Source organism: Pseudonaja textilis, chromosome 4 (assembly GCF_049901715.1).
Source record: "Pseudonaja textilis isolate UNSWEBS1 chromosome 4, rPseTex1.2, whole genome shotgun sequence".
In the NCBI taxonomy this organism is placed as follows: Eukaryota; Metazoa; Chordata; class Lepidosauria; order Squamata; family Elapidae; genus Pseudonaja; species Pseudonaja textilis.
In genome coordinates this window covers 15713680-15726859 of record NC_141993.1, presented here as the reverse complement: position 1 = coordinate 15726859, position 13180 = coordinate 15713680, and the positions used below count along the sequence as shown (strand labels likewise).

The following is a 13180-nucleotide window of genomic DNA, read 5'->3' as shown; positions in this document are numbered from 1 at the left end:
AAGAACATCAAACCAAATTATAACAGAAATTAGGGGCGGGGCTGGAAGTCCTGAAAACTGGGATTTTGAGAACGAGGAATTCATGAAAGTAATAAAGATATCCTTCAACTCAGTTCAAAGTTATGATGGAACCATCAAAAGGTATGACCTGGATCTGAAAGTCTAATGGCCGCCATAAGACCACATATTGAGCAGTCGGCAACTGGCCTGCATTATGGCCATTTGAAGCATCCTGGAGTACCGGGATCATGGTTTGTGATGTTTTTGGTGGAAACCAGCATTTGTTTGTTTCAAGAGTACCTCCATAGCAAGCAAGGGTTCACTTAATGACCACCACAAAATAGATCATAAAATCAGGCATAGTCGCATGATGATCCACTTAGCGACCATAACTTACAACTAATTGTGGGCTCAACTAGTTGTAAGTTGAGGTCTGTGTTATGGTCCTTCTACCTAACTACCTTGAACATCATGAGTTGTCCTAGGAAGATTAGAGGGATCAAATCCAAGCTATAATTTCCAACAGAGCTTTCTATCTTTCACTGCGAAGCATATAAGGGAAATGACTTTTATTAAAAGGCTTTTATTGCTTGGAAAAAATGTTACTTCAGACCCTTTTTTCTTTCCCATTGAAGTTATAACTGGTTCAGCCCTCCTTCAATCCCCAACAAGAACTCCACGAGTGTAAATTAAATGTTGGAAAGTTCTAAAAACTGGGCAAAGTGAGAAAAAAAATCTTCCTTGTATTTCCCCATAATTTGAAAAATCCCTGAAGTCTCTTGGAAAGAATATCAGATTTAACACTCATTATTATAGCTCAATAAACATAGCAATAAGACAGTGTACTGTGAGGCATGCTTTAAATATTTATTATAATTTATGAGGTAAGAATATTTCACTGAAGAAAGGGAAAATATTGATTTATATAAATTTATTAAAGTGATTTATATACTATAAAATACCCCAAATTGTTTTTAAATAATTTTGGAAATAAACTTCCATATCAAAGATTCCAGCAAACTGAAAAGCAGCACAGAATAAAATCATGGATCAAGATTTATTTTTTAGGGAAAAAAAAAATTTTTTTTTAATGCTGGGAGGTTTTTTTAAACCCACTTAAAACATCTGCCAAAAAAAAAAAAAAAACACTTCAGAAGATTACAAGGAATAGAGGCATCAGTATGTATATGAATGTTTCCCGAAATTAGACCAATTTACAGCCTAAAAAATAAGCACCCTATTGAGTAAGTGTGTGTAAACATTGCCAAACTTACAAAAAATTTCCAGATGGGCAGATTTTGCAATTTAAACTGGACATTCGTTAGCGTCTGTCAACATTAAAGCCCTTAACATGCAAAGTTTTTATCTTGTTTTGAACACAGAATTCTTGCTTATAAGGAATGAAGGCTGTGAGTTTTCTAGCATTACACAATGAACAGCTGAGGCCATGTTTATGCCAACCAAGCTCCTGCCCACTTTTGATTTTTGTTTCTTCAACACTGAAGCTGCAAACTGTAACAACTATATAAAAATCAGCTAACCTTAAATTCATACCCAAAGTTTAATCCTGGAAGGACATATCTGCGTGTCAAAATTCACTCTGGGATCCATGAAGATTAAGCCCCAGGCAGGTTTGCTGACTTAACAAGAACACTTGAGTTTTGAAACCCACATGTTCAGGATCTGAAATATAGAGAGTTCTTCTAAACATGTTTATCAAAACTCAAAATTGGCTAGATTTCTGAATTCTTCAGGAAGGCTCTAGTCTAAAAATTTGAAGAAAATTATTCCTCCTTGGTTTCTCTTGCATTTTTACAACATAAATACCTCTTTCATTCTTGTCAGAAAGAATCAACGGACACCAATAAACACACTTCAAAATAAAGTTTAATTATGTCACAAATATCCACTTTGCACTATGTAGTATCATCACTACTAGTAGGCAATATAAAAAGACTTTCCAGCATAGGAAAACCACGGGAATCATGCGATCCTTCAGGAAGACGTACACACGCGCACACACTAAAAGCTGCAATACTAGGCGAGACTCATTTTACCACAACATTCGATCACAATGCACCAAAATGCGTACTGAAAATGCTTATTAAGAGAGAGGGCAATCCGGATTTTGAGATTCAGAGTAATAATACTAAGCTTGCTTTGCTTTATTTTCGTTTTGCTGTTTCTTGTTGCCAATGATGTGATCAATATCATTTATTGGAATGGAGATAGCTGGAGAGTCTTTAAAAAGCCCAGCTGACCCCTTTGCTACTTGGGTGATTATTAACGAAAGAACAGACTTCAGTCTCTATAATCATGCTCTAGTTTAAATTTCAAGTCTAGATCAAACTGAGAGATCTTGTAACTTGGGATATCCATGGTTTGTTTGCACATTATCTTCACTGGTGCTACCTGTAATAGTATTTTTCAAGTATCTTGGTAAATCGCATCACCAAATCCAACCATAGAATAATGCTCCAAGAATTTTTAGCGTACTAATTCCCCACATGCCTACCTATCTCCAAGTGTACATTTTCAGAAGTATAATTGGTGCAATTCAACTCCATAAAAACCAATGCGATTTCACTAGGAATTCTACCGTAATCACCACAGAAGGTACAGCGTATCATATTTTCCCCTCCGATTCTTTGGCTATAGCAAAGTCAAGACTATTTTAATGCTTTGTAATTGTGTAAATGTCCTACAGAAACATCCAAAGTAGGAAGCCATTCCTACCTATTGAGTTTCCTCCAATTTTTAGAATAATTTATCAGACGCCCTAGGCTGTAAGAGAAAATCAAAATGGAGGCCAGGTCTGTCGTCCCCGGTAGAGCAATGTTTCTCAACCTGGAAACTTTTAAGGTGTGTGAACTTCAGCTCCCAGAATTCCTCAGCCAACCAAGCTGAGGCATTAAAGTTACTGAGGTTGAGAAATACTGCTCTGCTCTAGAGCAAAGGCTGGATAGGATTGTTCAGGAGAGGGATTTTGTTTTTTAAAAAGTGAAGATGATAGACGGGACTACACAGAGCCCTGCCTCAATATACAAGTATATGCAAAAAGATGAGGCTTCAGTTCTGCAGATTCCTATAGCTTTGGTTGTTGGATGGGAATACTGTACCCCTTACACCGATTTGGTTCTTCTGGATGTGCATCTGTGATACGGATCCGACAGAAACTCAAGTCTCTGCCCCCCAACCCATTATAGTCTCCCATGCAAGTTTTCCCCCAGAATTCACGACCTTAGTAAATTGGAAATGGCTCTCAGCAGGACGTAAGATAACAAGGGAATTCCAAACTCTTTTATTAAAGGGGGCGGGGGAAAGGAGAAACCCGGAAAATAGCAAAGCTAATATAAAGGCAAAAAGTATTTCTCAAAACTGGAGATCTGAATCGCCTTAGGGCATTGGATGGTATTCGTAAAAACTTGCCTTTTGAAACGGTGCTTGGAATTTTGACACTGATTACCAAAGCCAAAAGAAATGGCAGCGATAATTGACAAGTAGGGGAAGAGATATTGGTTGACTCATTAATTGATCTGCACCTCCTTTGGTTCAGTGCAAACAGAAGAACATTCAGGTCATTAAAGGGAGTCTTAAGTGCAGAAGATTCAAATGCCACCAGAGTGCAGTGTAAACTTCAAGATGAGGGAATAAAACAATACTAGGTGAAAAGTTCAGGTGGGAATTGCTAACTTCCCTCTGCATAAGCATTTGCCTCATATTCAGCACGGTTGGTGGTATATTTATTTAATGTGGACATAGTAGCAGCTGCAAAGAATACACTTGACATGGGACCACCGCCTGCTCTCGCTCACGTCAATTTTTTGGCTGTAATTTTAGAACCTCAAATCATAAATTAGTTTCTGACATTTTGCTTAAATTATCCATTTTTTTTTTCCATGATCTACAGATGGGGAATGTACTAAATAGGGCAGAAAAAGACACATGCAGACAGAGGGACCCAAAGTGGAAGATATTATCAGCAACAGCATACTTAATCAGCATTCTATTTTTATTTTACTCTTTCTTTTTTTTTCTCCTTAAACCCCAACCCTTCCACCAAGCAGCGAGTTCTGGGCTCTTCCCTGCCAGTTCAGGCTACAGAACTGCTGGCTTGTCAAGAAAGTGCTTGGAAGTCATAAGCAGCCCAGGGCTGAGCAGAGTTCAGTTGTGCTCAGCGTCGCGCAGTCGGCATCCCACCGCAGTGATGAGGGCGGCTCCTTTGCCGCTGCCGTCTTCCGAAAGCAGGAATGTCACGTTGCATTTGGGCGCCAGCTCCTTTACCGTTTGGTGCATGACCTTTGAAAAGCTGCAGGAAAGCAGAGAAAGGGGATGAAAAGGCCTCCTTCTGCCCAACTGAAAATGGCACCATCACCCAGATATGCCGGGAGGGGATGGGTGGGCTTCACCTAACTTGCAGGTGGCAGGAAGGTTGGCCTCTGCAGGTGCAGTGGGGCATGAGAATTCCTGCCATTTCCAAAGTGTGACCATGTCACTCATGAACAAAAGCAGCAGGGGATCTATTGCAACACAACACACACATACACACACACTCCATCTTGCTGATTTCAGATCTACTGTTGTTATGCGCAGGTAGGCAGGAATTTTAATTTTATTTGCTTACGTATCACATTTCTACACCACCCATCTTACTTAAGCGACTCTTATGGGAATGACCAAAACATGGAGATGTTTTTCCTACATTACGACTAAAATGGGATGGTTGTGCAAAAGAATGGCCATGGATATTATACAGAACAGAGGTCTCCAAACTTGGCAAGTTTAAGACTTGTGGACTTCTACTCCCAGAATTCTCCAGCTAGCATAGAATAGCTGGCTGGAGAATTTTGGGAGTCGAAGTCCACAAGTCTTAAACTTGCCAAGTTTGGGGACCTCTGATGTAGAATAATACCGTATACATTTTATACAACAGCCTTCTTCAACCTGTGTTCTCAAGATGTGTTGAGACTGCTTTTCCTAGAACTGCCAACAACGATGTTGAGGAAGGCTGTTAACACAGAAATGCCTGCTAGCAACTGTCCATGGAAAGCCAGAGGCACAGATTGGCATGTGCTCTACACAGAGTCAAGGATGTGGATGGAATAGGCAGGCACTTATTTTCACTCACATAGAAACAAAAATGAACATCCTGTCAGATTACAAACATCCTCTGCCCTTCATTTATTACTCAGAAAATAATGCTGGAGGAACAAAGTATATGGTGGTCACATGTACCATATTTTTGTACTTGGAAAGGAATTTATTATTTTATTTATTAAATTTATTTGCCGCCTATCTCGCCTTGGGGCCAGTCTAGGCAGCTTATAATAATAAAAAGGAAGAAAATGGAAGGAATGTAATCAGAAGTAAAATAACACAACCCATAAACAATGAAAAAGGAATACAACAAGAATATCAATATGATGACCAAAAGATGAATGGGTGAAGAGTAAAGAGCAAGGGAGGAGGAGATTATAAATTTTATATATTATATAAAAATTATATATTTATCTTAACTTATAGTATGTAGATATAATTTAATTATAATTTATACACACATATGTGTACACTGCACACATGAAGAGTCACCTTGTGGTGAGATGGACACCAAATAAATTTAATAGATAATAAAATAATAATAAAAGATGGACAACACGGGAAGAAAAACTAATCTGTGATGGCTTCAATTTAGTGTGCCAACCCTGAACCTCCAGGAAAGAGTCCCATCTTTTCAACTTTTCCATCTTCTGAAAACCACAACACTTACAATGAACCATCAGAAGAACATCATCCCATGTTTGCATTAACCTACATGAGGGTGGTGATAAAGGTACTTGAGACTGAATGACTACATTTCCCACGCATGGACTGGGAGGGGGAATGAGATTTAAACCATTCATAATCCAGCATTTGCTCCTACCCAGATACATTCACACAAAATACTTACTGTGGATGAAGTTTGTATAGCGTGCCATCTACGCCCACGGTTATATCCAGATGCTCCAAGCCTCTGTTCTCCCTTATTTTGTCTACAACAGCAGCCATTCCAGCGCCACACAGCTGAGCTGCCCTCCGCGACACGGCTCCACATACTGTCTTCACAATTATACTGTCATCGCAAGTGCTGTTCAGGCCAAGCTGCTGGAGAATAGTACGGACCTGAAGCAACGCTAACCTATCGCTGTTGAGAAAGAGCATGAAGGGGGCAGAGTCACGTACGTGAATGATTTTCCAAAGCGAAGCATCTCATTTGAGGGAAAAACTAGCTCAGGGACCACTGCCCCACAGACCACACAGATTTCACCTCTGGAGTATCTTTGCAGACAACATGCAGACCCTACCAACTATATCAGTGGTAGCTAACCTTTTGGGGCTCCTGTGCCCAAAATTGTGCGTGCCAGCACCCAGAAGGTAATGCGTGCCCCCCCCCCCACCCCCTATGCATGCGAGTGCAATCCCTCCCCCCCCCCCGCATGCCCCCCCCTTACCTGCATACCTCACAGCTGATTTTTGCCCAGTTTGAGGTCTTTTTCGGCCTCCCAGAGGCTTCAGGAAGGCTTTTCAGGCCGAAAATTAAGCTTCTTTCATCACTTCTGGTATTTCTGGAAAAACAGGAAGTGACGAAGCGGGCCTAGTTTTCATCCTGAAAAGCCTACAGAAGCCTTTCTGAAGCCTCTGGGAGGCCAAAACAGGCCTCAAACTCTGAAAATTAGTTGTGAGGCATGCGCATGCACAGTGGGGTAAGTTTGCCTGCAATTCGCGTGCTGGCACAAATGGCTCTGCCTGCTACCTGTGGCACGTGTGCCATAGATTCGCCATCACGGCATTATATATTCAGCTAATGTAATGGTGTGCGGGGATGACCTTGGGAGACAGGAGGGAGAACTGCAGACTGGACAGGTAAAGTGTAAAAGGTATCTCTGCCTACAGAAGGAGGGAGGATGCAGGGATGTTTTAAAAAGGCCCCTCCCTGGTTTTCTTAAGGAAAAGGAAAAAGGGGAGAAAAACTTTCCATTTTCTATTAATATAATTCTGTTAATATAATCTTTCAATGGACAGAGCTAATGCTCCGGGTTGTACTTCTGATCTGGACTAACTCACAGGGCTAACAGCTAAGGCCAATTTACCAAAAACATAAATCAGGTTTCATGTAATTCTACACAAGCAAGATGTTTTTATTTGACCAGCATCATTTCAAAATCTGACTCCAATGAAATATCAGTAATAGGCTATGAGAATGTTATCGTGGTGTAAACTTCTTTGAGTCAGAATCCTTTAAAAAAAAATGATCCACTCTCATGAACCTCTGGATCACCATAATGGGACCACCTGCAAACAGTCTGGCTAACTTGGTCCAAAGAGGAAATGGAATTGTTTCAAAGTTCTCCAGAACATTTTATTCCCGGGACACGAGATTTTACACAAACCTAGTTCTAGATGAACTGAAGTATCACTGTTTTTAGTGGAAATATTACAAATATGATGAATTCTGAACCCAAGCCCGCTTCTTTCAATTTTAGCTCTCATCTAATGTTTTTATGTTTCAAAATAAAGATTTTTTTCCCAATAAATACCTTTCGCGAGGTAAAATTATAGTCTCCCGCCAAACATAAACATCCTTTTTAAGTGCACCCCTCATTAACTTGCCTGGTTTTTAAAAGGCCTAGTCACAGAAAACAGGAGAGAACTGCCCACTCTCCGAGACAGTATCATTGAAGAATAAGACACTCTGGAGATGGTCAGCATTACTCCTCAGTTTTTATATTAATATGTTCCTACATTATGCTTGAGATTGGTTGGTGTGGTAATTGAGGCACCAGGCTAGAAACCAAGAGACTGTGAGTTCTAATCCTGCTTTAATAAAGTCAGCTAAGCAACCTTGGGAATAATCACATTCTCTCAGCCTTTGGAAGGAAACAGTGCCACCAGCTTCCAAAAATTCTTGCCAAGAAAACTGTAGGGACTAATCCAGAAAGTCAACATTGGGGTCAACACTGACTCAAAAGAACCTGCCAAAAGAGAGAGAAAACAAACCTGTACTGCTACCAAACTGTTTTTTTTTTCCCGAGCTGAAGCTGAAGCAAAATACGTTCCTTCTGATACCGGAACATTGGTGTGGCAAAAACCTGTTACCCGTTATATCCTAGATCAACACTCCAAGAAAGAAAGTGGATAGTTTCCTTCAAATCCAAATTAACCCCAGATTAACATGGACACTTCTTGCCTCTACTTGTTTCTTGATTTTGCTCAATTGGGATCTTCCTGTAATTTCTTTCTAAGTACTAAGTAGCCCTGATACTGGTTAGCTTTGGCAAAAATCAGTCAAAAACTCAGCTAGATCAGAGGTGGGGAAACAACCCCTTTATGACGTGTGGACTTCAACTCTCAGAATTTGAAGCCATAAAAGGCCGTTGTTCCCAACCCCCTAAGCTAGATGATGAGGACAAAGTATTGATGTGAGTTTGTGAAGAAAATGTTAAATTAGATACCTAAATAACTGCTAATATACTGAGATAATGACAAGCTCCATTCCAGATATATTGTGCGCACTTACCTCTCAATCTGTGAAAGAAACTTGGTTTCAAAAATGCCCCTAGTTTTCAGTGTTTCCGAAATTTGACCTCTGAAAAGGAATCCTCTTTTTGTGAAGTCAATCAAAATATTACGGACAATTTCCCCTAAATACATTCCACTGATCATCTTCTCATACCTACAATCATGGACAAAAATACTAGTTCAGAAACACTGTTAGCCAGAATGACAGAAATTAACTATTTTTTATAGAGAACAAGATTTCTTTAGGCATAAACTTATAAACATTGAATGACTTAAGAAAACATGGGCCATTCGGCTTGATGGCAACAGTCTGTCCCTAGAAAAACCAAGGAATGTCCTGAAAAGGTAACACACAAGCTTCTTTTTCCTCTGTTGTAAAAAAAAGTTTTTAAAATCTACTGCATTTTTCACAAGCAGACTGAGCAGAAGAATTTTTACACTGCTTCATTTACATGAAGCAAAAATGTAAAACCAATGCATAGTCAGTAAACTACTGGCAGTCCTTGAGTTTCAACCGCAACCGAGCCCAAAATTTTATGTTTCTCAGTAAACCATTTGTTAAGTGAATTTTGCCCCCTTTTACAACCTTTCTTGCCATTAGTTAAGCGAATCAGTGCAGTGGTTAAGTTAGCAACACAGTTGTTAAGTGAATCAGACTTCTCCATTGACTTTGCTTGTCAGAAGGTCACAAAATGGGATCCCATAACCCCAGGAACACTGCAACTGTCACAAATATGAGTCAGTGGCCAAGCATCTGAATTTTGATCACATGACCATGGGGATGCTCCAAGGGTCACGTGAAAAATGGTCCCGAGTCACTTTCAGTGTTGTTGTAATTTTGACCCGTCACTAAACGAACTGTTAAGCCCTGATTCAGAAATCCATGTGACCCGAGAAGCCACATCCCATGCGCCTTTCACACCTGTTGATGAATATGACAATCGTTCCATTTCACACATTTCCAATCCCCTCTTATTTTTCCTGAACGGGTAGTTCTCATTTCGCAACCACAGCAGGAACCAGCAACTTGAGCATTAAATGCTCAAGTGCTCTGTGAGGGAAACCACGGCCATGCTTAACAGTATTACTTCAGCTTTCCTTTGGTTTGCAGACCTGTCAGTGTCTTAGATGCAAGGATACCTTGTGAAGGTACATTTTAATCACTGCCATAACTGCAAATGGTCACTAAATGACCAATGAATTGGCAAAGTACAGGCCAAAGGAAGGGAGGAAAGAGAGAAAGCATGCTTTTCTCCTGATGTTTTTTTTTGGGGTGGGGGGGGGGGATTATAGCAATTTTTGTTAGCTATTCTTCCTCATTTATCAGGAATCAAAACCTGTTATTTCCCGGACCAACAGCTGTTATTTCTCATTCCACCGTAAAGAATCCTGAGCATGCTCAGTCTCCATTGTTGACTTTGGAAAGTCCTAGCCCATCTCAACTGAAGGATGGTTATTACCCATCTTTCATAGTGGTGGATAAAAATATTTCTGACTTCACATTGGATGTTTGTCTTCTTTTTTAAAAAAAAATTTTTTTTTTAAGAACAAGCATAAACATAAACACAAAACATAAAACCTTCTTTCCGTGGATGTTTGTCTTCTTGATGTTATCATCAGGATCTTGTAAAAGAAACCACAATAATTGTACTGACCCACACGTCTACATTCTGACTGTAAGCATTCAGTCTCTGGCTGAGTTGTACACCCTTCTGTTCTCCAACAGTACTGCACACAACTGGGGGTAACCACCTCTACCTCAAAAGAAAGCCACGCAACTTCACAGTTCTCATCAGGACCTACCTTTGCTTGCCACTATTTAACGAAAACTCATCCACAGCTTTGTCATAGATCGTCCTGATGTCATCTAGGCATCCGTTGTCCCCAAAGGCACCCCATTCCATGTTCACACACATCCTGCCCTGGTCTCCTTCCACCATTTCAATATTTCTGGCTTCCTCCATGTAGCAGGCGTTGCTCCCAGTTCCTGGCATTAGGAAATACACAAGCCTTTCATTGCCTTTTAACTGAAATTACAAGCCCGAATGTGGTCTTAAGTAAAAAAAAACTACCATTCTCTCTCATATACAGTGCGTGACCCTCTCTCTTATTATATAGCACACATACTGCCTTCCAACACAAAACAACAAAAACATAATTGAATGGAATTCAGTGTGGTCAAGGGAAAGGGTAGCAGCAATTGGAAAGGGAAATAGAAAGCAAGGAATATAATTGGATAGAAAGGTGAAGAGAAGAAGGAAATGCTTTGGTTTGATGAGAAACCAAGTCAAACAGCTTCTCCTCAGCATAGCTGAATGTGGTCCTTGTGAAGATCTACTCTTATCTGCCTTCTGAAATCACAGATTGGGGTGGGGTGGGGGAATCCCACTTTCCAGGGGAATTTATTAAGGACTGGAAAGCATATAATTGCTTCTAGAAAAGCTTCTGGTTTGAGAAATGTAAACGTCAGACCAATCTACAGTAGAAAGTAAAGTAGAATTATTAAAATAAAAAGTTGAAGGTGTGGCATGGTTGAAAACAGAATCTGTTTTGTAAGCACCACTAAGCTCCTCACAGCAAAATATTAAAGCAGGCCTCAAACATACCCACAATGAGTCCTATTTCACAATTTGGATCTTCGTAGGCACAAGTCATCATAGTTCCAACTGTATCATTCACTACAGCCACAACGTCCAGTTCAAATTCCTTAAAAGAGACAACATTATAACACCATTATTTTATTTGCAAAAATTAAAAAAGACAACCCAGCATTTATTATCTATTCTCTGATTTTTGCCACTTCCTTATGACTACATCTAGCTTTTATCTTTTAATACCCTTCAATGAATACTTCTGTTTATACTGTTTTGAAAAAGCAACATATTCTTAAAATGTTAGGAATAATAGGAAGCTCCCTTACATAATTTTTGGGTACACCAGATATGTATTAAATCACCATCAAAGGCCAGTACTCCACCAAGGGCTGGCAACAGATGTTAAAATCGGCCTTAGTTTCACCAGCATTTTTTTTTTACATATCCTTCACTTTATAGACAAGTATGCACTATATTCTAAGCTAAGCAATGTAGAGAATGTGATGATACATCAGTGATTCAACCAACAATATATTAATTTTAAAATGATCACAATCTTTCAATCTTGAACCAAAAACAGACGTATAACTCACCTCTCTTCTTTTAATTCCATCTCTTAGCAAACTAACAACATCCTCTCCTTCGCAGTCAGTAGCCTTAAAACCCTTGGTCCAATTCAAAAGGATACCCTGAAAAACAAAGTAAGTAAAGTCCACATCTGATCCTAAGCAAGTGTTATCAGAACAAACCAGAAATAGCCACTAAAAGCAATACTGGACCTAAACAACTAATGGAACACTTATGACAGCCATTTATTATTGCGTGCCCAATACAGATTGGGATTACAACTTCTAAAATGTCTTTGACCCTGTAGTTCCAACTGATCTGGTTGGCATTAGATGGGGAAAACTGGCATTAAGACATCCATGACATCCATACCACACCTGTGGAATGTTAGACTAAGCAACTTGGGGTTAGAAGGGGACAATAACCTACATTTCCTCAGCTAAATCTCATGAAAGATTATTTAATGTTCAGTGTTAACTATGCTAAATCTGCCATCCAGAAAAGCCAAGTGAAACAAGAAGAAGCAACGGCTGAAGTGATATGACACTCTCTTTTCTTCCTATGCCAGTATTTCTCAAATTCAGCATCTTTTAAGATGTATGGACTCCAACTCCCAGAATTCCTCAGCCATACATCCTAAAGGTGCTCAGGTTAAAATCACTGCTCTGCGTTATAAATCAGCAATGTAAATGGTAACCATTATTCCTGGAAGTATCTATTTCGAAATAGATCACTGTCAAAGCACAGCCTACAGCCATACACAGCCAGAAATTAACCTGGGGACAGGTTTTCGATCCCTGCAATGAACATAGCATCAGTGCCACCTGCAAGAAGTCCCAGGTTGACATTTGGCATTTTCAGACAAGCTGGGAAATGCTTCCATTTGAAACGCCGTCCAGAGAAGCTACCACTTCAAGGCCAGGCAATACTAAGCAATACGGATCGAATGATCGGAATTCAAAATGAAGAACTTCTCTGCTAGGCCTGAAACAGAGAAACCCATGTAGAGGTTCTCGACTTAGGACCACAACTGGGACCAGAATTCCCACTGCTAAGCAAGGCAGGTAACTGAGTGAGTTGCAGTTGATTTTACAACCTTTTTTTGCCACGGTTACATGCATGTTAAATGCATCACTGCAACCATTAAGCCGATCCATAGGGTTCTTAAATGAATCCTACTTTCCACCATTGACCTCGCTTGCCGGAAGTCGACCGGGAAAGTCACGTGACCCTGGGATGCTGCAATCATCCGTAAAGGACCAGTTAACAAGTGCTGGGATTTTGATCACACGACCACAGGGATGCTGCAGCAGTTGTAAGTGCAAGGACCAATTATAAGTCATTTTTCTCAGTGCCACTATAACTTTGAAGCATCATAAAACAAACCGTTGTGCGTCAAGGACTACCGTATTTTTTGCACTGTAAGACGCACCTGACCATAAGACACACCTAGGTTCAGAGGA

General features: G+C 40.0%; 1 protein-coding gene across 1 annotated transcript in view; it reads right to left on the bottom strand.

The window, feature by feature from the left end:
- Positions 1–1869: 1869 nt before the first annotated feature.
- The window catches only part of HK1 (hexokinase 1), a 43300-nt gene continuing 31989 nt past the window's right edge, over positions 1870–13180 (bottom strand). Inside the window, exons 13-18 of the mRNA XM_026713547.2 lie at positions 11744–11839; positions 11163–11262; positions 10360–10543; positions 8555–8710; positions 5948–6181; positions 1870–4309 (exon numbers count right to left, since the gene is read on the bottom strand). Coding sequence (XP_026569332.1) covers positions 4165–4309; positions 5948–6181; positions 8555–8710; positions 10360–10543; positions 11163–11262; positions 11744–11839 — 915 coding nt within the window. The 3' untranslated portion in view covers positions 1870–4164. The remainder of the gene's footprint in view (positions 4310–5947; positions 6182–8554; positions 8711–10359; positions 10544–11162; positions 11263–11743; positions 11840–13180) is intronic.